The sequence below is a fragment of the Phaethon aethereus genome, assembly GCF_964289735.1.
Source record: "Phaethon aethereus genome assembly, chromosome: 25".
Lineage (NCBI taxonomy): Eukaryota > Metazoa > Chordata > Aves > Phaethontiformes > Phaethontidae > Phaethon > Phaethon aethereus.
The window spans coordinates 2,300,142-2,326,656 of record NC_138601.1 but is presented as its reverse complement, the minus strand read 5'-3'; the positions used below and the strand labels follow the sequence as shown (position 1 = coordinate 2,326,656).

The 26,515-nt window shown below is 47.9% G+C and overlaps 1 protein-coding gene across 1 annotated transcript; it reads left to right on the top strand.

Annotated features, from left to right (window-relative positions):
- Positions 1–265: 265 nt before the first annotated feature.
- PSMD11 (proteasome 26S subunit, non-ATPase 11) lies at positions 266–22,427 on the top strand (the record flags this gene model as incomplete). The annotated part of the gene is made up of 13 exons (XM_082010407.1): positions 266–356; positions 2,442–2,543; positions 7,717–7,841; positions 11,737–11,808; positions 12,168–12,225; positions 15,847–16,041; positions 16,535–16,679; positions 16,934–16,994; positions 18,640–18,702; positions 19,312–19,437; positions 19,997–20,032; positions 21,180–21,231; positions 22,285–22,427. The coding sequence occupies 13 exons, from the start codon at positions 266–268 to the stop codon at positions 22,425–22,427; spliced, it is 1,269 nt and encodes a 422-aa protein (XP_081866533.1).
- Positions 22,428–26,515: the final 4,088 nt, after the last annotated feature.

Below are 26,515 nucleotides of genomic sequence, written 5' to 3'. Positions count from 1 at the left end.
CGGGACACCCGTGTGCCCCACGCTCGCCATGCGCTTCCGCACCGTCCCCTGCCTCAGACCACGCCCCCTCCCCGGCCAACGCCCCCTTCCACAGACCACGCCCTCCTTCCCTGCCCCTTTCCAGGGTCACGCCCTCTTCCTAGCCCAGCCCCGTTCCCTCCGCGACAGGACTACGACTCCCATCATGCGGCGGGCCCGGAAGGGGCGTGGCCTCCGGCCAGCCGCTTCCGGGCTGGCAGTGAGGAGGGAGTGAGGGAGCGGTAAGATGGCGGCGGCGGCGGTGCTGGAGTTCCAGCGCGCGCAGTCCCTGCTCTCCACCGACCGCGAGGCTTCCATCGGCATCCTCCACTCCATAGGTGAGGCGCCGCTGCCCGCCCCAGCCCCGCCGCCCGCCCCCGGCCGCCCGCCGCCGCCTCCTGCCCGCCACCGCCGCCGGCTGCTGACTCACCGTGCGAGCCGGACGGGAGCGAGGCCTGGGCCCGCTCCACCGGCCCCGGCCCGGCGCGCTCCACTGACACGGGTATTCCACCCGCACCGCTGCCCGCCGCCGGTGAGGGCCCCGCCGGCCCGAGCGGCAGGGAGCTGCCGGGGCGAAGCGGGCGGCCGCGGCGGAGCCCCGCTCGGGGAGCCTGTCAGCGGAGCCCCGAGGCTCGGGCCGGCCTCTCCTCGCCGTCCAGCGCGGTGCTGTCCCGGGCGCAGGCAGAGGCAGCGGCGTGTGGACTTGCCTGCCTTGCAGCCCGTGGAGCGGCGGGTACAGCGGCTGGGGCAGGCGGCGCGGCGGGCAGGAGCCTGCCCGTACCGGCTCTTTGCTTCTGGGGGTTTCGGTTGCGGTGTGACAGCGTCTGGGTGTTGCGCTGGTAGTGGCGGCCTGCCGCGGGTGCTTGGCGTGTGGCAGGATGAGAAAGCTCTGCTGGAAGTGGTATTTCCTCTGATAACGCTAAAAAACACCAGCTATTTAAATTACCATCCAAGCAGTACACAGAAAGTTTGAGGAGTTTTTGTGTGCACTGAGTCTGGGGTTTTAACTTCTGCTTGTTTGACGACAGATGCTGTTGGCAGCAGTTACCTTGTCGAGCTGTCCTGGACATTTAGCAGTGCCAAGAAGATGTTGGTGCTGTGAAGTGATTTGTAGGCATCATGTGGATATCCCTCTTTATTTGGGGGTCAGGTGGACAGGGCAGGGAGAGGGGGTAACTTCAAAACAGGTTTATAAAAGAATAGTTTAAATTCTTGTAACGTATGGTGATTTCTGAAAAGATGCTGTGACCTGCTGTCACCCTACTGTGTCGGGCAAATAAATGTTTCCTGGTGTCGTGTTAGACCTTGCCATTGGAATTGCTGTGTGGTTTTCTAAAAGTTGCTCACTCCTCTCAGTGTTTCTCTGGTTAATTGGTAGTTGGTGTTCTCAAACCTGTCAACACACCTACAACTTTCTGTTGGGTCGGGCTCAGTCAGGTGTTGCCTGTTGGTGTAAGCGGGAGCAGTCCAGAGAGCATTGCTGTGATGCTTTTCTCCTCGAGAGCGAAGTTACTTTGCTTTTGACAACACACGTGTTAGATTATGAGGACTGAAAGCCGTAGTCTGTGCTTAGGGGCAGTGTGGAGGATTTTGGTTCCCTCTGTAGAGCTGGACAGTGGATTTTGACTTTGTTTGTGTGGAAATTGGATGAACTCATCTGTGCAGGGGATGGTGGAGATGAATATTTACATGGTAGCTGGTGGCAGTGAAGAAAGTGTACTGTTTTGTGGGTAACTTATATGAAACTGATATTGTGTAAACACGGGTTTGGTACTGCTGTACGTCATTTGACCCTTCTGAGTACTTCAGAGCCAGAGTTACCCACATTCGTCACTCTGCGTACCATTAGGTTGTCAGAGTTCAGTGTGGGAAGGAGCACTGACTCCAGCAGTTTTAAGACCTGATCCGCTCCTGAGCCAAGAGGGCGGACGTACCCAGCTCACCGAGCCAATGTTGTTCTTATGCTACGTTTTGACCACGGGATCGCAACTTAATACGCAAAGCGGCAACATCAGAAATCCCAATACCAGAATACCCAACCCTGGAAATCCCATTACATTTCTTTTATTTGGTTTTGTGGCTTCAGTGGGAGAGGGTCTGTTATATGGTGGTGTTTTTAAGTGAAACTTGAACAGCTGGACAAGCTTAATGAGCATACTTCAAAACTTAAATTATATTCAAGTTGGAGCATGCAGTTGCATCTATCAGCTGGATTAAAGCCTTCATGAAGTATAGATGAAGCACTACCTATAAGCCATGCATTTAAACTTTTAAAATCTGTTTTCCAGACCTTGCAGGCCAGGCTGAATTCACTGTTGCCTGTTACAACAGTTACTTTTCTTGGTGCCTTTCCAGGAGCTGACTAGTAATGATTTTCTTCTAACTGAAATAGTGTTAAAGGTAACTTTTCTACTATTTTCTAGTGAAACGCGATGTCCAGGAAAATGATGAAGAAGCAGTGCAAGTCAAAGAGCAGAGCATCCTGGAACTGGGGTCACTTTTGGCCAAGACTGGGCAGGCAGAAGGTGAGCCTGAAATAAGTAATTGAGGTAACGGGTAAGAGATGCATATGTTCCAATGAATTTAATATTTCATGGGATAGAAGTAAAAGCAGTTTTTGACAGGGAGTGTTCTCTCAGAGACAGGACAGAAACTAAAAAACTAGATAAACAACATAAAATATTAATCACATGTTACTTGGCCCAGTATTCCAAAAGATTGCTGATGTGTTGGGCAGTTTAGTTTATGACCCTTTGGCATGTGGCCATTTTACTACAAGTGACTAAAGTTTTGTTAAGTTCCCATGTTTGAGATGAGAAGTTTATCTTGTTTTTAATAATTTCAGAGCCTTGTTTCAAATTGGCAAGTTTGTCCCAAAAAGTCCTTTTTCACCAGCAGCTTCTTTCTCAATTGATTTATCTTCTGAAACATGACATCAGAAAATCCTTGCCTAGCTCCACACAAGAGCAAGACTTGACAGTCCTTCTATTGTGAACGTGTGAACGGACAGAAATGGAGTAAAGTTCTCTATTCAATGATTTTTGATTTGAATCTGTTCATGTCTTCTGTTTCCTGGGAAGCTCAAGGCAGCGTGCTTGTTATTTTGTATTCGGCAGTTTAGTTTTGTTTCTTTTGCTGAAGAACGCTCTTGCCCGTTCTGGAGCCCCTTTCACCTCAAGCGTTTTAGGAGCTGATACACCACATCTGTATGAAGAGCGTTCTGTCTGCAGCAGACAGTTGGCCATGGTATAGCCATATATATGTTTTCTAACTGCGCGCAACAATAACTGAGAATGTGAAGTGAAGCATGTGTGCTTTTAACAGTCTGAAACTGGTTGGGGAAAACAGGCCAGCAGGAGGTTTAATCAAACTGGAATTTGACTGGGATGCCAGATCTAATGTCAGAGTAGTTCATGGAAAGCAGTATGAGGTCTCAGATCATGGCTGATCAAGATCGCTGTTTTATATTTATTCTGAAACGCATGCTTGGTGTCCTACTGTCCAGTCTGTGTAAACATCTGTTTTGACTTGGCCATTTAACTGATCTACCCACGTCTAATTGTGTTTGAGCATTCTGGACACTGATCCTACTGTGATTTGCAGTTGAACAGAGCTTGTGACAAAGTAGATTACTTGCACTGAGAGCAGTGCTGGAAACAAAGGTGCTATTCATCTCACCTAACTATAGGTGTCCATGTCTGATTTCCTAGTGTGGATTGCTTTTTTAGTTAGTGGAGAAAAATAAGTCCTTCCAGCACACAATTCATCTTTTCCTACAGTAAGAATTTGGAGCAGGACAAACGAAGCCTGCTGTACCAGTGTCCGTTTCTCTAATTGAATATTAAAGGACTTCAAGTCAATTAACTTAGGTGTAGGTGTCTGTCCTGTATGGGTGCCCTTTGCACTCTGGTGTTTGCTTCTGCAGAGGTAACTAAACATGGCTTTGCTCCCGCACCAAGAAGGGGTGTGTGTTTGGGCTAAAAAGGGGGAAATCATCACAAGAATCTCATTAAGTAAATGTGTGGATGTGCTGCTGGTGTGCATAAGCCTGAGAGAAGAGTTATTAGGTGCATGATGGCCTCCTTATCGCTGCAGAACTTGGAGTCATTTTGAGTTTAAGCTGAAGTCTTAGACGAATATAAAGAACTTCAGTGTGTTCTCAGAGGGTGGCTAGTTAGCCATAGCTATAGTTTTTAGATTAGTTGGCTATAGTTTTAATTAGGTGGCTATAGTTTTTTTTAAGGGGAAGGCTAAGTAATTGAAAACGGCAATGTTAACTCATCAAAACCAGGTTTATGAAGGTGCAAATGTGAAAACATATTTGAAATGTGTTAAAGGCAACACTAAATGGCAGAGCAACTGTATTCTGAATAGAAGAAAATGAATTGGCAACATTAAGAAGCCAGTTGTGAATGTGTAGATCAGAGTGAGACCACCAGGTTGTGGTTTCTGGAGATCTGTGGTGAAGTTGGGGGGTGAAGAAAGGGGATACCATAGCTTAGAGATGTGCTAGTCCCATGGTAAAGACACGGTCACCTTTTCTGTCTGCTTTCTAGGGTGAAGTAGACTGGTAGGAGTGACAAGCAGTCAGGGTCAGTGACATCTTCACCAGGTACAACTGTTCACAAAGATGCTAGCACCAGGCAGACACGCAGATCTTCATCTCCAACGGGAGTGAAGCTGGTGCCACTTAACCTAACGAGGAAATTACTGAGACTGTGCATTTCAGTGGTAGCTAGTGGAATTTCTTTGACAGATTTGAGGTGTTGCAGTGGCTTTTGCCTACTTTCAAGCGAGCTGCAGCCTTGGGAAAAAAATCAGCTGCAGTTTGGTGAGGTTTGAAAGTTAGAACTGCTGTGCTGCTGACTGGCTGAGAGCGTGAAATGAATCTGTAGTTTGCAGAGGACTAACCTCTAGTGAACTATGGCTTTGTTTTAAAAAACAGAACAAAACAAATGACCCTCTTTATTTGCTTGATAGAGATTAAGGATTGAACTGATTACTTTTTTTTAGGACAGTGCTTAAAACTATAGGATTGGAATAACTTGGATCAGGAATTCAGGTCCATGACATGTTAGCTGGTGGAAGCACTCTGTCTGAGGATGAGCAGCAGATTTCATTTTCCAGAGCTTCTGCTCATCACTTCTCCAGAGCTGTCAATCACCCCTTTACCAAGCATTGCATTTACTTAAAAAAAAAAAAAAAATCCTAAAAATAGTTGACAGTTACATTGGTAGGAAAGAGAAATTTCTATGGGAACTTTGAGCTTGCATGTCTAAATGTGTAGTTTGCAAAATGTACAGATACATTCTATCTGTTGAGTTCAAATCTACTTTCTAGTGAATTCTCAGGCAACTGTTGAACAAGTCAATGGAAAGATAAGTACTGCAGTATATTTCGTGTGATTTTTTTTTTTTCTTCCTTTCCCATGTGGAAGAGTGTGTTGTGCACTAAAAACATGATTCAGTTGGTGCTGAGAAGCAGCAATGCACAGTATGAAGGATGGATCTCAGAGTTGTGCTTCCTTGATAAGACAGACTGAAAGACTGGCCAATTCTTAGTTACAGAGCCTAAAGCTAAGGATACAGTGCTGTGACCTGATGAGAAGCAGACTTGGTCCCTGTGTTAAGTGTGGTGTTTTCAAGTGCTCGTGTTAACTGCATCAGGGAAGAGCACAAGAACCAGCTTTAGTGCTGCTTCTCTTCCGAGCCCAACGAGTGATCCGGAGCCTACCTTTCCCAGCTCGCATCGAGAGGAGGGACGCTTGGGAGTAGCTCTGTGCAAAACTGATGTGTTGGAAGCAGCTGACTGCTGCTGTTGTGGTAGTTTGTTTACTGTATGTGAAACTGAAGTGTTTGATTAAAATGATCGGGATTTGCGTCCGAGGGTGGTATTGCAGACTGAGTGGTCCTCGGGACGACGGCGCTGTGGGTAAAGTCACCGTCTGCCATGGGCCTGTAGGTAACAGTTCTTGTTGAGTAAAGGCTGAGCGCTGATTGAAACTGTGAGTCAGTGGGGCTCGATCTTAGGCATTAAAGTAGCTGTACCTCAATTCTAGAAAAACCTGCCCATTTGTTCCCAGGCAGAGAAAAGGTAAAACTTTTACGAAATCTTAGGCATGGCAGTCATAGCGTCTTGTTTTGTTCCCTGTACAAAGGCAGAGTTGTTCGTTGTAGAAAGAGTCACAATTTGATGCACTGCTGTTTGGAAAATAAGGCTTCTCTAAGGATTCAGGGTGCACTGAAGATAAGTTTTATTTGTTCTAAAACTGTGCTTCCAGATGTATAAAAATGTCAGTACATCACAGTGAGCAGTTGGATTGGAACACACTGTGAGTTCCACTTCCTGACAGTGTAAGAAATGAGTTGTATCAGGCTTGATTAAACTTTTAAAATAAATAGGTTGAAAAAGTAAGATATGTAAGGAATAATTTTTAGATATTAAGATGTTCTTATAACAATTCTTTTGCATTCCTGCTAAATGAAATATGAAAGAAACCTTGTTTTCAACTGTTTTGATTGCAATCCTCCCAAACGGAAGTTCTGCTGATGCTCCTCTGTGTACGAATTAAAATAAAATTAGATTAGTCTCTTACTTTAGTTTTGATTCTGATACCAGTTTGGTATAAAGTATATTGAAGATTTCCAAACTACTCATTGGAGGGTTTGTTTTGGTGTTCTGTTGTTGTTGTGGTGGTGTGGTTTTTTTTTTTTTGCTATCAAATCTTGTAAACATGGTAGTGTAAGATCTGGCTGATGTTTGGGTGAGACTTAAAATTCTGGGGCAAATAAGCTGCGATTTCAGTGTACGACCCCACCAGTTCATGAGTCAGTGCTGAACCCTGCGCTGGCACAGTGCTGGTCTGCTGCAAGTATTGTCTCCCCCAGCTGTAAACAGCCATCACAGCAACCTGGCCTGGTAGCCATGTGTCGTTTATCCCAGGAGAAGACTTGTAACTTGTGCTGTGCAATTCCAACAAGGAACTCCCTTCTGCTTCCGCGAACACCGAGTCCAGAAACGGCTATGACACTGACTGCCGCATTCCTCTGCTCTGTAGGATTGATGTTTTTAGTGTATTTCTTCATAAAGAAAGACTTTTCCTTTGTGAGCTTGAGACCAGCTTTATAACTGCAAACTAGTAAGGAGACTAGTAGAAACAGAAATCTAGTTAAGTAAGGTAAGAGCTAATTGGGTAATGTGGGTAGTTGAAGTGTTAAGAAATGTCATTTTTTTAGCAGTGGAACGTGGGGTGTATCTGACTTTCTGTGGTTAGCTAGGTATGGCAGATTAAAATGTCAAACTGTGAGTTAATAAAAACATACTTAAACTATAAACTCCATTGCCTGTTTTATAGAAAAATCTCAAAGCATTTAGCAGATGCTTACATTTTTAAAACTTGCCTGAGGCAAGTGTAGTTACAAATGGTGTTATAATTGGGTGAACTGAAGTAACGGGAAACGTATGCTGTGCGGCTAAGACTGGAGCCCAGCAGTCACCTTTGCCAGTCCCTGTGTTTACTGCAAGGCATTCCTTCATGTGACGTTTATCGCTATTTTCCTGTAAATGATGTTGCGAGACTGCTTATAAAATGTTTGGTGTAATAAATACTGCGGTGTATAGACGTGTCAGGTACTCCAACTGCCGTGTAACTTTTGGCTCTGTGGTTGTATTTCATGATTTGTTTTTTCTTGTATACAGAGCTGGGAGGACTTCTGAAGTATGTTCGACCCTTCTTGAACTCTATCAGCAAAGCAAAGGCAGCCCGCTTAGTCCGATCTCTGCTCGATCTGTTCCTTGATATGGAGGCAGCAACAGGACAGGAGGTGAGATTTAAATTTCAGCAATAGTCTGTTCCTCAAAAGCCTGTAACACCATTATCTGACCTACTTTGCTTCACACTGAAAAATTATTAATGTCAGGAAACATTAATTTAATGCATTTGGATATATCCTTCCATATATTCACTCATAACCATGCTTTTCTGCAAGCCTCATAGTCACAGAATCATAGAATCTTTGGGTTGAAAGGGACCCTTCAAGGCCATCTAGTCCAAACCCCTGCCGTGAGCAGGGACACCTTCAGCTAGAGCAGGTTGCTCAGAGCCCCATCCAACCTGACCTGGGATGTTTCCAGGGATGGGGCATCTATCACCTCTCTGGGCAACCTGGGCCAGGGTTTCACCACCCTCAGTGTGAAAAATTTCTTCCTTACATCTAGTCTAAATCTGCCCTCTTTTAGTTTAAAACCATTACCCGTTGTCTTATTGCTACAGGCCCTGCTAAAAAGTCTGTCCCCATCTTTCTTATCAGCCCCTTTAAGCCCTGGCCGGCTGCAGTAAGGTCTCCCCGGAGCCTTCTCTGCTCCAGGCTGAGCCCCCCCAGCTCTCCCAGCCTGTCCTCCCAGCAGAGCTGTTCCAGCCCTCGGAGCGTTGCTGGGGCCTCCTCTGGCCCCGCTCCAACAGGTCCATGTCTCTCCCGTGCCGAGGGCTCCAGAGCAGGGCGCAGCACTGCAGGGGGGTCTCCCCAGAGCGGAGCAGAGGGGCAGAATCCCCTCCCTCGCCCTGCTGGCCACGCTGCTTTGGGGGCAGCCCAGGACACAGTTGGCCTTCTTGGCTGCAAGCGCACATTGCGGCTAACGTCCAGCTTTTCATCCACCAGTATCCCAAATCCTTCTTGGCAGGGCTGCTCTTCATCCCTTCACCCCCAGCCTGTGCTGATACCAGGGGTTGTCCCGACCCAGGTGCAGGACCCTGCACTTTGCCTTGTTGAACCTCATGAGGTTCACAGGGGCCCGTTCCTCGAGCTTGTCCAGGTGCCTCTGGATGGCATCCCATCCCTCAGGTGTGTTGGCCACACTACTCAGCTTGATGTTGTTGGCAAACTTGCTGAGGGTGCACTCGATCCTGCTGTCTGTGTCATTGCTGAAGATGTAAAACAGTCCTGGTCCCAGTGTGGACCCCTGGTATCATCCTGCTGCAGGTTAGGAGTAACTCTCACCCTGGGCATTTTTCTTAGATTTGTGTTGCTTGCTGTTAGATGTACAGTATTAGTAGCATTTTGGAGTGTGATTAGTGTTCGGGTTAAGAAAGGTGCTACACCTGTGCCAGGGAGCTCGCTCTAGTGGAAAGGTGGGGCCAGTGTGTGATGGCACAGAGCAAGAGGAGGGAGTGTTCAAGGTCTGTTTGGGAGTTGGTGGGATTAGGTGGTATTACTTAGCATCTTTCACCTGGAGACGTGAAGGTGCATTGCATGGGGATGTAGTGCGGTGGGTGTCTTAGTCTACAGAGGACTTCTGAGGCATGAAAGTTACTCCTGAAGTGGGAGTGGAAAAAGTTTTGCAGCTACCAAGTGTAGAACTACTTCCAGGGGATGCAGTTCTCCACTAGAAAACCCATTCAGTCTCAGGTAGCCCCAGTTAGGATTTACTCCATTCTCATTAGCTCCCTAAAATACGGTTGGTTTTCTTTTTCTCCTTTTTTTTGGCCTGTCCATGTGACTTGTTAGTTATTTGGGAATGGAAGAAGGACAGGAGCAACTTGTAAATGATGAGGAGCAACTTAAAAGTGACGCTGACCTGCAGTAGTATAGGTTGTACTGGCACACCAAAGCAGTTAGGTGGAAAGGGGAGGCAGGGAGGGTCTGCGCAACAGGTTAAGAACACAGGCCACATAACACTGTACACACAGCGACTGACAAATTACAGCCTAGGAGAGGTTCTGCCATGTTGAGAGACAGGTGGCACTCTCGTTAGCCCAGTCAGCTCAGAAGTATCATCCTGTAATTAAGGTAATCTAGCAAATGTTCTTCATTTGCTGTTCAATTCTTGTGGCTTGTGTGTCATGTTGCTGCACACGATGACAGACAGAATCTTTTGCCCCTCTTCTTTAACAGAAGAGGTGAAGGGAGGTGGGGTGGGATGTGCAGGTGAGAAGGGAATGCCTAAAAGGGTCAGGACAAAATGAGTGGCTTCAGACTTTTTCTGAAGGTAACTTGATGTAAATGATGATATTTGGATGCAGTCCCGAAAGGTGATGTTTTATGGCAGGGGAAGAACTTGGAGTAACAACGATGGAAATATGGCCCAGTTAGTCAAAACATTCACTTTCAAGCATTTTCAGAAGCCAAACCCAAAACCTTAAGGAATTGTAACACCTAACCTGTGAGGTTCTTAACACAGTAATCCTAAATACTTTCAGCACCTCAGAAATGTTCAGAGGGACATTTGCTTCCTCTGTGTAATGTATATTAAGAAAACTCCCAAGAGTCCAGTAAAGCAATGAAATTAGAGATTTCTCCAGCTCCTAATGCTCCAGCTATCACTGTGCAATAAATTGCAACTTCAGAATAGCTTTTCATAAAATGTCCCCATTTAATAAGAGTGATGAGGAGCTGACAAGTCCTGCAGCATAGCACGGCTACAGAGCTGCTCCAGAAAGAGCTGTGATCCAGAGATTTGGGGAAAAGGCATTCCTGAGCCTAGCACCTCAGGATGAGTTACTGTATATTATTGGCCAGTACTAAATTGACACCCACTTCTAATTGGGGTGGAACATGACTGCTTTATTCATCAAGGGAATCTCAGCAGTCTTAAAAATATGAGAAGCCATTGGATTCCTTTACTCTGCTTTGAAGTAATAGATAAAACATCCAGTGTCACTTACTGACTGGCTCCTGGCACCTCACTTGGTTGTAAATAGCGGAGCTCAGCACCTCTGTTGCTTTATACTACTAAAGGACACGTGTGATCTGACATACTTAGTCCCTAAAAGATGTGTGCTTCATTTTCCTTTCTTTCTAGAGCAATTGAAAATACAGTTCTGTCTATGGCTAAAGGTAATGGTGCAAAACGTGCTGGAAGGGACCTCAAAGTCTTTTAGTTCATCCCTTGCCTTAAGGCAGAATCAGTTCTCATGTAGCCAGATGTTTTTATTTCAAACAAAAACACAGCTGTTTAAGAAATGCTATTAGGATTTCAGCAGTATTTTTTACTGGTGAAACTTTGGAAGCCAAATCTTTATTTTCATATGCCAGTGTGAGAGGATTGTCCCTGGTGGTCAGAAAAAGTTGTTGGAAGCCAAATGCATTAGAAAAGCAGTCAAAGAAGGTGGTCTCTTGGTGGTTTTTTTGTGATGGCTAAAGGTTAAACTAAACCTTGGTTTGCCTTCTGAACTTCACTTTCTTTTGTAATACGTATTATAAGTAGTATAATACTGTGAATGTTGTTACAAAGTGCAGGAAGTTAATCCAGCAAATAGAATCTGAAAATACATAACAGAAACTACATATAATTTTGTGCAACATTTCTGTGAGTTTTAAACTCTGGTGTCAACATGATGCAGCCTGAGGCTAAAGTGTGTAGTGTGTGTGGTTACCAGTGAGTCCTGGTTGAAGAGAAGTCGCTTAACCTTGCGCTGGTGAGCTGCGGTTCTCATCCATGGTGAACTACACTTTACCCTGGTAATATTAAAGGTGTCGTTCAGAGACATTTGAGGTGGGCATTAATGGTGAAGGGTAATCTCCAGCCTCATTTTAAAGTAAAGCCGATTTGATGTTTAGCAATGCTGCTGCTCAGACAGGAATGACTTATTTTCTTAAACTATGTTGCGGAGATTCAGGCTTTGTTGTATTTTTGTTGCTTTGTAGGAAATGATTGAACCATACTGCTGTTTTAAAGAGGGGCAGCAGAAGGCTTTACACATTTCTTTCTGCTCCCTTTAAGGTTGACCTGTGTTTAGAGTGTATTGAATGGGCCAAATCAGAGAAGAGGACTTTCCTACGCCAGGCTCTGGAGGTATGTTACATTGCAGATCTCAAACCTGTGTGATAGCCTTATCCCTTTATCAGATTTAATACCTATAAAAGTAGAGAACTTGTAGTCTGTTGTCCAGATCTTTGTACATGTGATGGATGGGCGATTGCTATCACTCCGAAGTTGGTGACTCTCCTTGAATAGGCAGGGTTTTACCCATTGGGTTTAAACTAGCCATCTTCCAAATGGTAAATCTTGCAGAATTGGACCATATGATGTAATGAATGCAAACTAATTTAGGAAAGTCTGTGTAGATATGAATATAAAGTTTCATTTTACAAAATAAATCTGTACTACCTTTCTCTGGCTTTCCTCACAGCAGTACCTTTTCTGTTCTCCAGGCGAGGCTGGTCTCCTTGTACTTCGATACCAAGAGGTACCAAGAAGCACTGCAGCTAGGTGAGTCTCCCACTAGATGGTGGTAGTAGTTCTTTGCTGTGAAATTAGTCTTGAGGCTGACAAGTCATGTTCTTTGATAAGTTTTGTAGAACTTGGGCATTAATTTCTCAATGCTGTACCAGATCTGCTGTCTTTTACTCCAGCTTTAAGAGATCAGCTCGTTCTCAAATAATCTTGGAAGCAGAGAGGAGCTGTATCCAGCTGAAGGGCATCAGGTTTGGCTCCTACTGGAACATACGTAGTATACTGCTATGGTCGAAGAGGTTGAAGGGAAAAACCAGCTTTCTTCAGTTTGCTCAGCTATGGCCTCAATAAAAGCAGTAGTAATGCCAGGAAGTGGCAAAACTCTAAGGATGTAATTAGACAAGCTCTTGTGAAGTAGTGTAAAGGCTTTAAGAACTTGCTTCTGCACCACCTGAGATATGGTAATTAACCATGTGAACTCTCCTACTCTGCTACAAAGCAGAGTAAAGCAGGTCATCTTACATGGCCCAACTCCCTTCGGTGCTTTACAAATGCTCATTTTGCAAATGACTGCAGTAATGTAAGATGAAGGTTAAGCTGGCTAAAGGGTATTTGTACAGACTGCTCCGCCCGCTCAGTGTCTGGGTATGAGCAGGGCTGAGGGATGACTGCACTGACACGGACAGAAGTGCTCACCTGGGCAGTGGTGATGCCTCACCGGGGACCTGTAACTTCCTAAACAGTGTGCTGGCAAAAGCATGTGTCATGTCCAGAGCCACCTGGGTGACTTGTGTCAGATCAGAATATCAAGTTATGTTAAGTGCTCTGATACACGGAATTCAGTATCAACTTAGAATTAGTTTGCATACAGATATGTAATGAACTCAGATTTAAAGTGGTCAGAGTCCACACTCCAAAGTGATGCTTAATTAAGTTAATTAATGATGGTGGTACAGCTTAGGGACTTGTGAAGGCCTGTGCCTATAGGACAGCCTCTCTGAAAGCTCTGCTGAGATCACAGAATCACAGAATCACTAGGTTGGAAAGGACCTTCAAGATCATCAAGTCCAACCATTAATCCAGCGCCACCATGTCCCCTAAACCATGTCCTGAAGCGCCACATCCACACGTTTTTTGAACACTTCCAGAGATGGTGACTCCACCACCTCCCTGGGCAGCCCGTGCCAATGCCTGACCACTCTGTCAGTGAAGGAATTTTTCCTAATATCCAATCTAAACCTCCCCTGGCACAACTTGAGGCCATTTCCTCTTGTCCTATCACTAGTTACTTGGGAGAAGAGACCAACACCCTTGTCACCACAACCCCCTTTCAGGTAGTTGTAGAGAGCGATAAGGTCTCCTCTCAGCCTCCTCTTCTTCAGACTAAACAACCCCAGTTCCCTCAGCCGCTCCTCATAAGACTTGTGCTCCAGACCCCTCACCATCTTCGTTGCCCTTCTCTGGACACACTCCAGCACCTCAACATCCTTCTTGTCGTGAGGGGCCCAAAACTGAACACAGTATTCAAGGTGCGGCCTCATCAGTGCCGAGTACAGGGGCACAATCACTTCCCTACTCCTGCTGGCCACACTATTCCTGATACAGGCCAGGACGCTGTTGGTCTTCTTGGCCACCTGGGCACACTGCCGGCTCATGTTCAGCTGGCTGTCAACCAGCACCCCCAGGTCCCTTTCCGCCGGGCAGCTCTCCAGCCACTCCTCCCCAAGCCTGTAGCGTTGCATGGGGTTGTTGTGACCCAAGTGCAGGACCCTGCACTTGGCCTTATTAAACCTCATACAGTTGGCCTCTGCCCATCGATCCAGCCTGTACAGATCCCTCTACAGAGCCCTCCTACCCTCCAGCAGATCAACACTCCCACCCAACTTGGTGTCATCTGCAAACTTACTGAGGGAGCACTCGATTCCCTCATCCAGATCATCTATAAAGATATTGAACAAGACCGGCCCCAGAACCGAGCCCTGGGGAACACCGCTTGTGACCGGCCGCCAGCCAGATTTAACGCTGTTCACCACAACTCTCTGGGCTCGGCCATCCAGCCAGTTCCTCACCCAGCGAAGAGTAAACCTGTCTAAGCCACGAGCCGCCAGTTTCTCCAGGAGAATGCTGTGGGAGACGCTGTCAAAGGCTTTACTAAAGTCCAGGTAGACAACGTCCACAGTCTTTCCCTCATCCACTAGACGGGTCACCTGGTCATAGAAGGAGATCAGGTTGGTCAAGCAGGACCTGCCTTTCATGAATCCATGCTGGCTGGGCCTGATCCCTTGGTTGTCCTGCAGATGCCCTGTGAGCACTCTCAAGACCAACCGCTCCATAATCTTCCCTGGAACAGAGGTCAGGCTGACAGGCCTGTAGTTCCCAGGATCCTCCTTCCGGCCTTTCTTGTAGACGGGCGTCACATTGGCAAGCCTCCAGTCTTCTGGGACCTCCCCTGTTAACCAGGACTGCTGATAAATGATGGACAGTGGCTTGGCAAGCTCCTCCGCCAGCTCTCTCGGTACTCTCGGGTGGATTCCATCAGGCCCCATAGACTTGTGGGTGTCCAGGTGGTTTAGCATGTCCTTGACTGCTTCCTCCTGGATTATGAGGAGTACATTGTGCTCTCCATCCCCGTCTTCCAGCTCAGGGGGCTGAATACCCTGTGGATACCTGGACTGGCTATTAAAGACTGAGGCAAAGAAGGCATTAAGTACCTCAGCCTTGTCCTCGTCCTTGGAGACAATGTTCCCCACCATATCCAGTAGGGGATGGAGATTCTCCTTGCCTCTCTTTTTGTTGTTAATATATTTGTAAAAACATGGCAACGTTGTGTGCTAGCATTTCTGTGTGGCTGCCAAGACGTGGTTACGTCTGCGGCCATGGGGAGTAGGTGTGAGCAGAGTCTCTACAGGATGTCCATTCTCCTCCACCTAGTTGTGCAGCTTCACCTGTGGTTTTCAGCTTCTAAGCACAGCAAGTGAGGACGAGGTTCTCATCTCTGCTTGCCCTAAGTTCGCTCTTTAGTTCATAGCAAGGGAAAAGAAGGGGAAGAGTTTCCTTCCAAGGCTGGGTCTTTCTGTCCTCACAAGGCTTTAATGTGACAGTTTATCTAGGCTGCCTGTTCCTACCTCCTAAATTTGATCTGTAGATGTCTTGTGCTTAAAACATTCTGTCCCATCGTCTTGGGAGCTGCTTGAAAATCCTAAGGTCTCACCCTAGGGGAATAATGCAGGAACACGCAAGACTTCAGGTTTGCTCAGGGCTCTGAATGCAAGCGGTAAATCATGCTGTCATCTGGGGAAGGGGTACCAAAGTGACCATCCGAACTGCACAACACATCCTTGGCTTTCTGCTGAGTGTCTGCTGCCCATGATGAGGTGGCAGAGACACACTGTCCACATACCCAAGTATTCTCACTACCCTCTTCCATCTCTAACACAGAACTTGTTTGTTCTTCTCTAGCCGTGGACTGACAGCGGCCTACTATTAATTTCCTCTCCTTTGTTCCTTCTTGGAAGAACAGGTTGCCTAGCCTCCCTTCCTCAAAGCTAGTACTGCTGTGGGGGAAGGAGGGTGTCATCTGGAAAGGCTTGGTTTGTGAAGTTGTTGATAGCAGATGCAGAGGAGGTTACAAAGGTTCTTGTTCTTCCCTGCTGCTAGGCTCCCAGCTTCTTCGGGAATTGAAAAAGATGGACGACAAGGCATTGCTGGTGGAAGTGCAACTGTTAGAAAGTAAGACTTACCATGCCCTGAGCAATCTGCCAAAAGCAAGAGCAGCCTTAACCTCTGCGCGGACTACAGCCAACGCAATCTACTGTCCACCTAAGCTGCAAGCAGCGTTAGACATGCAGTCAGGTAAAGCCCTTCAGGAGAAGGGGGAAGTCTAGGACTCGTCATGATGCATCAGTTGACTGATACTTGTTCTTTCCTGAGTGAATCATAGAAAATGATGCTAGGTGGGGACCTCAAGATACCTACCAGTCTGCCCAGCTGCCTCAAGGCAGGATCAGCTATAGTTACACTGTTCCTGACACATGTGTTTTCAGCCTGTTTTCGAAAATCTCCAGTGGTGGAGAGTCCGTAACGTCCCTAGGCACTACAGCATTACACCATGTTAGTGTAACTGTAGCATTGTTCCTGACCTCATTTGCAGGTGCTTACCTGAAGTGCCCTGAACTTGTCTGTCTTAACACGTCCCCTTGAGAGGGCATGGATGTTCTTCTGCTAGAAAGAAAGGGTTCTCTTTACTGAAGTACCAGATAAAGCACTGGGCAACCAAATTGTTCTGTCCTCTTCCAGTCACATTCTGAATTAACTCTCATGCCTGCCTTTTTGTTCCTCTCAACAGGTATTATCCATGCAGCAGAAGAGAAGGACTGGAAAACAGCCTATTCATATTTTTACGAGGCATTTGAGGGATATGATTCAATTGACAACCCAAAAGCCATCACTGCGCTGAAATACATGTTGCTGTGCAAAATCATGTTGAACATGTACGTGGCAAACGGTTCTGTGAAGAACACTTCCTACGTTTAAGTGGGAAAGGCCTTTCATATATAAGACTCTAAACTAATGAAAGAACTCAAGCAAACAAGCTTTGCTGTTTGTCTTTATGACCTAATCAATGCTTCTGGTACAATGTTATTTGAAGTGTGGTAACTTTCTATCAGTTGGGAATTTTTGAGGCACACTTAGATTTAAGCTGACCATGTTGTTGAATGAATGCTTTCTTCCCTCCCCTCTCTAGCCCGGAAGACGTGCAGGCATTAGTGAGTGGAAAGCTCGCTCTGCGGTATGCAGGAAGACAGGTATAGAAATTTCATCCTTTCTATCTTCCTATTATCTCTGAGAATATTGTGTAACTCTTTTTGTCAAATACTTTGGTCTTTTCATACCAAAATACCCTTCACTTCTGAGTGTCATGACGAGATCCAGAACTGATTAAATTACCATAAGTAATTACCATAAGTCTGTTGCCTTCAAAGGGAATACAGTGATTTTCACTACCTGAGAATCTGGCCTGCTCACTTCATTTTCTGTCTTTCCCCTGCCTGCTTTCTTCATGAAGTACCAAATGCCTACTGCTGTAAGGTACTCATGTCTCAACCCTTGCCAGCTGCTCGGCAGCCACGGATCTGATGTATTTAAATCTAAGTTATTCATTGTTTTGATTTGTGTTGTAGCAAGTCCTGAAAATCCATTCATAGCAGTATGCTCATTCTGAGCAGCTTGAGACCTAGATGAGTGTAAGGTGGAAGTCAAGCAGCTGGGAAGTTGTTGAATCAACTGTTTATTCTAACATGTTAACTTGCCAGTCTGTGAATGCCACCCTCATATTAAATCCAGGGATGCTTATAGAAAGTACAGGGCCAAAAGCCGAGCGTGCCGGGGTCTGAGCCAGGCTTGCACACTGGTGGCCTTGGTGGCTTTGGTCAGCCAGCTATTTACTTTGACACAGGAGCTAATACTTGCCTATCACACAGAGGACTGGGGAAGCTATTTAGCTAGATCAGTGAGCAGACATGCATAGAAAAGAGTCTGAAGTGGGACTATCCCTGCGTTATTCCTGCTGGATCACAAAGGGTAGCCCTGCTTCATCCCCTTCCCCTGAGTGACAGCTGGGTTGGAGGCCTCTTTTCAGAGCAGGAGGGCAGTCTGCCATGGAGGAAATCTCAGCTGTTCCCTGCACCGTCCTCCTGAGACATCAGTGATCACGAGTTCCTGCAGCAGCTGTGGAAACTGAGCTTAGGGAGCAGAGCGCAAGTGGGCAGCCTTGGGGACAGCTCGGTGGGAGAGGTGGTAGCAGAAGCCTGGGCCTTGCGTACCATAGCCACCGGGCTGTCCTCCTTGTCTCGTGCACTTGTGCCTCTCACCACTTGGAAACTGTTCTTTTAGTGGTGTTATTCTGTGTAAATAAGGTAGTTTGGTTGTGGCTGAGTCTTCTGCTTTGTTTCAGCAACTGTGGGGTAGACTAGAAACGTTTTCTGATGCTGCCCATGATAGGGTATCTGTAGGACTTCTGCCATGCTTCTGTTGTTCGGCGGCGGTGTGGCGTGCCGAAGGGGAGAAACACAGCTTTAAGGGCTGAAAATGGCCATCTTCATTAAGCAAGTGACAAAATGTGCACTTTCCTTAAAAATTGTATCAAACTTGCTCCCAACCTGCAACCTGATAGGAACTGCAGCTGGTATTCTCAAACCTTGCAAAACTTGAGTTCTTTGTTTCCATGAAGCTGATTTCATGCTGTGTCCTGCAGCTGTTCTGTGTGTTCTCCTTATTAGCAGCTGTTCTTACTCTGCCTGTGTAGAAGGAACACTGGCATGGCTTTGTAGCAAAAGGAACATAACTGCTTTGCTGCTTAAGCACGTTTTCATTATGCAGCATAGGTTGGCTTAATAGCACTGAGGGGAGAATCCAGAAAAAATAACCTTCTCTCGTTTTCTTTCTCTGCAGACAGAAGCACTAAAATGTGTGGCACAGGCCAGCAAGAACCGATCGCTGGCAGATTTTGAAAAGGTGAGTCAGGAGACAGAAAATGGGGCCTGGCTGAACAAAGTGTTTTGTTTTGGAAAGTTGTAGGAACTGCTATATCCCACAGCAGGAAACCATAAAAGCATTCATAGAAAGCAACAGTGCATCAGGCAAATACCCCACAATAATCAGCTGGTTTGGTTTTCGCAGCACGGGGAGCAATAGCTGGCTTGAAACGAGTTTGTTTTCCTTTTCTTGAGAGCGAACTCAGAAGCAGTTTCCTGTACTTTCGGTGCTGTTCAGTGGGATGTGTATCTTCCCCAAATTTTTCCTGGCTTCAGCAAGAACAGCACAGAGATAACAGAGAGGATTCCCATGTTGGGGAACAATCCTGCCATGCTCTCTCCAGAGTGTAAACCAGAGATTCTGGCTTGCTAAGCTCCAGCAGTGTAAAGCTGAAAGATGCTTGCTGCACGGTGCTTGAAGGGCTGCTAGGCTGTCATGACCTCCTGGCCTTTTAGCTGAGTTACGGGATTGGATTAACCACTGATACTTTGCTGGGCAGGGAGAGGAGACTGTTTCATACTTGGAGGGCCTTGAGGACAGGAGACCTGTTGCCACCTGAATTACTTCTTCTCACTGTGTCTTCCGCAGGCTCTGACAGACTATAAGGTGGAGCTCAGGGACGACCCCATCATAAACACCCACTTGGCTAAGCTCTATGATAACTTATTGGAACAGAATCTGATCAGAGTCATTGAACCCTTCTCCAGAGTACAGGTAAATGTTTCCAGGAAGCACACCGCCATGCTGGTACCTCTGTTCCCTGCTGTTGGTGGGTGAGGGACTTGTTCCTGTACAGAATACTTCTTACCCAGAGCTGGCCAGCACTTCCAGAGCTCAGGGTTCATCATGTTCAGCTGATAAATGATAAGGAGGGGGCTGAGGGGAGCTCTGGAAAACCACCTTCCAGAGTCAGTGTCCTTTCCACCCGTTTCACTTACACTGAAAGGTGGACGTGCTTTTAATGCTGAAGGTAACAGTGTTTGGCTTTCAAGGGCTCTGACAGGGTGTGGGTAAAGCTGCAATAATCTTGGAGAAGAAATGTTATTTCATGTTTCAGAGTGAAATGGCTTTAGGTGTCTAGTCACATCTTCATGTCCTTCAGATTTCATATCCAATTTTAACTGATGCTGCAGAGTGGAGACAGCCATTGGAGATTTTTAGGCCAGAGCGTTTACAGGCCTCTGAACTCTTCCGTGGAAGAGCCCCATAACTCTATGTTGTGTGTCAAAAGTGCAGCTAAAGAATTACTTAACTCTCTTGGTCTCTCTTATAGATTGAACACATATCCAGCCTCATCAAGCTCTCAAAGGTAAGAACATCACTAGAAATCAGTGGCACATCTTAAGAGGGCAAAGGAATTGAGGTCAAATGGCATTTGCCACTGGGAAATAAGTGTAGGCTATTAAGTCTGACAGATCAGCTCCACAGCATTTACAGGCGAATATCACTCTTGGGAACTTACCTTTAATACAAACAGTTTCCAGGAAGCGTTGGACTGGCTTCTTCTGTGCTAGATGTTGCTGTAACATCACCTGCCTTTACATGGGTTTTACTCCCTGTGTTAGCACTTGGTTTTTATTGGAGACAAATTTTCCTCTGTTGTAGTAACAGCTCATGTTGTGACCAGCTCAGTCGTCCCCACTGACCTGCATTTCATCCTTGTGAGCGTGCCCAGAGGAGTCTCGTCTTAATTTCATTAGGGATGTGTATGAAATACTGACTATTGCGATAACTGCTTTACAGATAATCTCAACCAGATTAAGTTTTAGGAAAATCCACTGTAGTCCCAGCCAGTTGCATCCCAAAGTGGTTTTGTCCTGTATTGGCATTAAGGTCAGAGGTTTGAAGGTGTACTGAGCTCGGCCTTTATGGTTGTTACATCATTTATCCTCCTCTTCTATCTGTGCGGTCTTTTCCTAGACTAGCCCTTGGTGTTTAACACATACTTAATAGTTTGAGTAAAAGCTGGGCTGCAGTTTTTTCTTAACTGCAGCTGTGTGTCCTCTGTCCCAAGAGCAGAAGAGGAGCTGACTGCTGTGGGGCCTTGCCTGGCACTGGGCAGGAGGTCAGCTCGCTGCTGAGTGGCTTGCATGGAGCTTGGCCAGCACTTGACTAAATACTTGCTGAACCAAGCTAGAATGCTCCAGATCCCCTGATGAGTAATGCCTGTATGAAATGGCAGAGACTTTTCCCTCTTCTGCAGAACAAGAGTGCAAGCCATCCTGGTACTCTTGCTATGAAAAGCTACTGCTTAATTTCTGATGTCATCTAAAGTGTATGGTAGTATTAAAGCAGCATGTGAGGAGAGATCTGACCTGATGTCATGTTCAGTGATAAAATAGCTGCTTTTAAGCAGTGCTTATATCCTGCCAGGTTGTATCTTGAGTGTGGAGTAGTAAAATTCACATTTCTTTATATAGTTCAGGAGACTTTTAATTTTTCTGCTTCCGTTTCAGGCTGAGGTAGAAAGGAAACTGTCACAGATGATCTTGGACAAGAAATTTCATGGTGAGTCTGTGCATCCTTCAGTCTTGACTGCCTTGCTGCCCAAGGCCAGGTCGTGTGTAAGCAAGCTGTGGATAGAATCCTCTTTGTCCCTGCGCCTTGGAGCCTTGAGTATCCTTCTTGGTCTGCTCTACTCCACCTCAGGCGGCAGAGGCGCAGGTTAACGGGCACTATGGGAAGACTGAGCGGGGGGTTTATTTATTACTTGTGTCATGAAGGCTGTTCCTATTGCTCCTTCCATCTGCCTTCATTAAGCTTGAGGCTTAATTTCTTACAAACCGGAAAGCCCTTGCTTGCTGCGGCTGCATCCAGGGATAGTTGCGAGACCCGCTGATGAGCTGTCTAGCAAAGATGTGCACTTCTGCCTTGGAGCTTACTGGAGTATGTGGTCACCTATGCTGGATAATTTATATCAAGAGCGTTTTGTGTGTTGGTGGGGGGCACTCGTGCAGCCCAGTTGGTTGGTTTGGGTTTGTCTGGGACCACAGGAGGCTGCTTCTCTAATAAGCCCTCAAGGAAACAGCGTTCTCCTTGTTTACATTGTCCTTAGTGTCGATTTAGAAAGCCCTCTTGATCTAGCTGAGCAAGATGAATGGGAACTGGCTAAAAGAAGCACGTTGGTTAGAATAGCTCAGAATTGCAGGACCCAGCTGCAGTGCCCATCTGGCACCTGGTAATAGTTTAATTATTAAATGGCTTTTTTTTGTTTGTTTGTTTTTTGCCTTGCTCCAGTGTTGTGCTGAGCCATCCTGCTGGGCACAGGAGCCTCGAGGAGGACAGGAGCTGTCAGGGAATGTGCAGGCATAAGCATCTGTCTCCTGAATGTCTTCTTGGGCCCCTTTCCAGGGCATTTTCTCTTTTTGTTTTTTCTCTGGGTGAGCTACTGCTAATGCAGTCCAGATAAAACTCATCCAGCCAGCCCAGTACAACGCATGGGCTCCTTCCAAACCCAGCACAGTTGACTGGCTGTTTGCTGGGTAGATCCCTGAATTCTTGCTGTCAGGAAGATGTGATCTGTCACGTGTTACACTGGTAACCGCAGCTTTGTGTCCGCAGGCATCCTTGACCAAGGCGAGGGAGTCCTGATCATCTTCGACGAACCCCCTGTAGACAAAACTTATGAAGCTGCCCTCGAGACTATTCAGAATATGAGTAAAGTAGTGGATTCGCTCTACAACAAAGCCAAGAAGCTAACATAGGTGAGTGGAGGCAGGAGCTGGAGGTTGCAGCTGCCCCGGACCTGTCGCTCCTCCCAGGCCAAGGTGCAGTGTGTGTCCTTGAGGCTTTTTTTCTCTCCTCTCAATTGACGTGGCTCTGTTTTCTTTTCTTTTTGCAGAGTTGAATTTGCTAGCTGTCATTTGGAGAGTGTGTGTGACAGGAGAGTGAAACCTTTGGGAAAATGTTAGGAGACTTTTTTTTTCTTTGTTCTACTTTTCGCTCGGAAAGTTTTTAAACTTCCTCATCCAGTGCATCTTGTATTCCATACGATGCGTGTTCCAGTTTCCATGTAATCTTTACTGGCCGAACTTTGTATCTGGGGGGGGAATATTGTTTAAACAAAGAGGGTATTCTAAATAAAAGGAAAAAGGCTTACACTACCTAAACATGTGCTTTCCACTTCCTGAGGGATGGCAGAGAATTAAGCAGGGACAAAGTTTTGTTACCGATAGGTGCCCAAAACAAGTTTGTTTCATCTCTTCCCTCTGCTCTGAAATCTGAGACTTACTGACGGTGTATAAGCAGCCAAGTTTATTCCATTTGTACTGAACCAAAAAAAAAAACCCAAAATGTGCAGACTGCTGGTTTATTTTTAAATCTTAAAGGCCTCAGATCCCCTCAAAAGCAGCTCCACAAAGATTTTCCTGAAAGCTTTCGCACCCGAGGAGCCTGCTTCAGAATTGTCATTGTGCTGCGCTAGCCCAGACCCACCTTGCGCAGCCAAAAACCTCAAGACGGCTGCAGCCACTGTCTAGACCATTAGGCCAGTTTCTAATAAAGGGAACAGCGCAGGTTTCCCCTGGAGGCCTGTATTGCATGCTATTGTTTTAAAATAGACTAGATTTTAAATGTTTGATCCCTCCCCCCCCGCATTGGTAGGAAGAACAGGTGAGCAGGCCTTCCCCGAGTCCTCGCCTCCCGGCGGGAGGCAGACCCGGTCCGGCGGGGAGGCGAGCTCCCGCCCCGGGCGCCGGTCAGACTGGCGGCGTTTTACCTCTGCTGCGTTAGTGTTTCTGTCTGGTTTTTTTCAACATCCGATGTGAGACAAGCTTGGCCCTTCTGGAATAACCTAGTGCAGCACTCGCTGGGGAGCTCCCTCGGTCCTGTTCCAAAGTCATATACGTGGGGGGTGGAGCACGGTGTATTCCAGCATGTTTCGTTTTACGGTGAGGTTACTAGCTAGGTTTTAATGCCATTTGGGCAGTGTAAGCTTCTGCATCTCTGTCCTGCTAATCTTTATTTTTCTTTTCCTCTCTCTCTCTCTCTCTCTCTCTCTCTCTCTCTCTCTCTCTCCCCCCCCTTTTCTCTCCCTCTCCACGTTTTTCTTACAAAATTTATATTTTGTAAAAGGATCTGTTTTATCAGGAAATATTTTGCCTTCACACTGAATCTTAGACTGGCTGATTTTTCTGCTTTCTGTTCACATTTTAGCCTCTCTGACATTTTTTTTTTTTGTTTGTTTTAAATTTCCATCTCATCCAGTCAGTCACTGTTTGGGTTTTTGGCACCATCAATATCAAATGTACAAACGGTTCTTGCTAACCAACACCAGGTATATCTGATGTTCAGATGAGTTCCAATAAAATAATTTTTTTTTCAAAAATCTGTCTCCTGTCTTCAGCTGCTGAGGCAGATAATGGGCGTGTTTGGTGCAGTTTCTCCCTTCGCTTAGGGAAGGATGGATTGCAACGCAAGCTGCACGTCTGGCCGGAGCTCATGAAAGCGTCGTGGGTGATGATGTTTCTGAGACGTGGAGTGTGAGGGACCATGTTTGAAGCAGCATTGCTAAAGATTTATGGATTGTGACCTGTTCCTGGCACAGCAAGTTTGAATTCTACCAAATGATGATGATGATATTATTATTATTATGGTGAAAAATGAATTACATTTGCCGCCTTGCACCTCTAGCCTTTCTTGAAAATACTCTCATGCTGTACTGGAGAGTCTCACATTGTGTTCACCACCACTGTGCATGGATTCCTCTTAAGGCTGAGAGAGGTGTTTTGGGATGTAACTGAACTGAAACGGCATCTTTAATTTTCACGTCCGAGACTTGTGCATCTCGCATGTCACCGGGTCAAGGCGGTGCAGGTCTCTGGGAAAGAAAGCTGGCCTCCTGGGCAGAAAAACATGAAGGATTTAACTCCTGCGCTTAGACATGGCGTGGGTTGCAGGGGAAGTGCAGTTCTAGTTTGCTTAATAGGTTTTTTTTGAACTACAGCTCAGGGTAAGATACGTCCCAAAAGCAGCTCTGTCCAGTTCACTGCAGTGCTGCTTGAGTGGATGTGATTTGCTGATTTCGGGTGCTAGTTGGTGGTGAATGAGGGGAAATGCATTTCATGGAAGCAGAGCTGAACCCCCTGTGTGCAGTGGTGATAGCCGCAGGCGAGGTTCCGAGGTGGGGAGAGGTGGAGATGGCCATGAAGTCCTGTGTGTCCTCGTGGAGAATAGCATCCAGCTCCCGCTGTCGTCCCTCAAAGGGGACAGAATTGGTCCTGACCCAGCAGGCGACAACAGGAGCGTGGACAAACCTCTGTGCTGGAGTCTAAGACACGACCAGGAGCGTGGACGCTGCGGCAAGTCTGCGGCACTGCTGCCTCCGAGGCGGCTCGGCTGCCTTGCACGGGGTCAAGGAGGTTTAATTGCACCTTAGTCACTCAAACCGCCTGCGGAGAGCCGGGGTTTTCTGAGGCATCCGAGCGCCTGCCTGCCTTTGTGCATTAAAATTAGGGCCAAAAAAGCTCAAACAGTAGGGCTTGTTGTTAAACCCTTTTGGCTTCAAAAAGGCTTAACTGAAAAAGCAGGTGGGAAAAACACGGGGACGGGAGGGAAAGACAGACTAGAACATCTCCCGAGGTTTTTACCGCCCGGCCGTGGCGGCGCGCCCGTGCTCCGGCCACGCGCGGCGCCAACCGGGTAGAAGCGGCAGCTTTGCCCCGAGCGAGGTTTTCGTTACCTTCCACGCGCTCTAAACCCGGGGTGCGCGGCGGGCGGCTCGCAGGCAGGTGCAGGTTTGGGGTCGGCCTTTTCCAGCGTCCCCCCCCTCTTCCCGGGCCGTTGGTGGTCCCCGGGTGCGGGGTTGTGTCCGGATGAAGCGGGGGGCTTGGGGGGCTTTGGAGACTTGCTGCGGGGGAAGGGGCCCCGCAGCCGCACGTCCGTACCCGCGCTGGCTTTGGGGCGTGTGAATGAGCTCAGCCCGAGTCACCGGCCGAGCGCCGGTTAGCGCCGTGTGAGGCGGGGCCCTTCCTACGTCACCGCCAGCACCGGCGGGGAGGCGGCACCCGGGGACGGCTCCGGTCGCCGCGGCCGGGGCCCAGCGGCCTGTGCCGCGGCGGAGCCGCCTTCGAGCGTCGCTGCAGTCGCGCCAAGCCCGGCGGGGCCCGCGGTCGCGCTCGGGCACGGGGCGGCGGCGGCTTCACCCCGGGGCCGTGGGGCTGCGGCGATGGGCCCTGCCCTGCGCACCCCGCGGACACGCGCGGCCTGGCGGCGTTTTCCTTGAAGCCCACCCGGGCCGTTACCGGGCCCGCGCACGCCGCTGCCTTCGGTGCGGGCGCCGGGCCCGCCCCGGGGCTGGGACTGGCCGGGGGCGGGCGGCGCGCGGAGGGGCCGTCGGGTTTTCATTTTAGTGAAGTTTTATTTTTTTCTTTGGTTTTCTGTTCTTTTCCTCGTGGCGCTGCCCGGGCCCTGCCCCCGGCCCGTGCCCTCCGCGCGCGGACCCCCACGGCAGGGCGCAGCCGCGCGTGGGGCGGGGCCAGGAGGGCGGGGCCAGGGCTGCTAGAGGCGGGGCCGTCCGGGAGGGAGGGCGGGAACGCGAGGAGGCGTGTCTTGGGCGGCGGGGGGCGGACCTTGGGCGGCCAGGGGCGGGGTGCAGCCGTTCAGGGCAGCGCGGGGGGCGTGACCTGGGCGGTGAGGGCGTGGCCTGGGCGGTTGGGGGCGGGTCCTGGGCGGCCAGGGGCGGGGTGTAGCCGTTCAGGGCAGCGCGGGGGGCGTGACTTGGGCGGTTGCGTTGCCGGGGGGCGGTCCCGCCCCGCCCTTTTCCCGCCGGCGCGGCGGGCGCACGTGGCGGCGC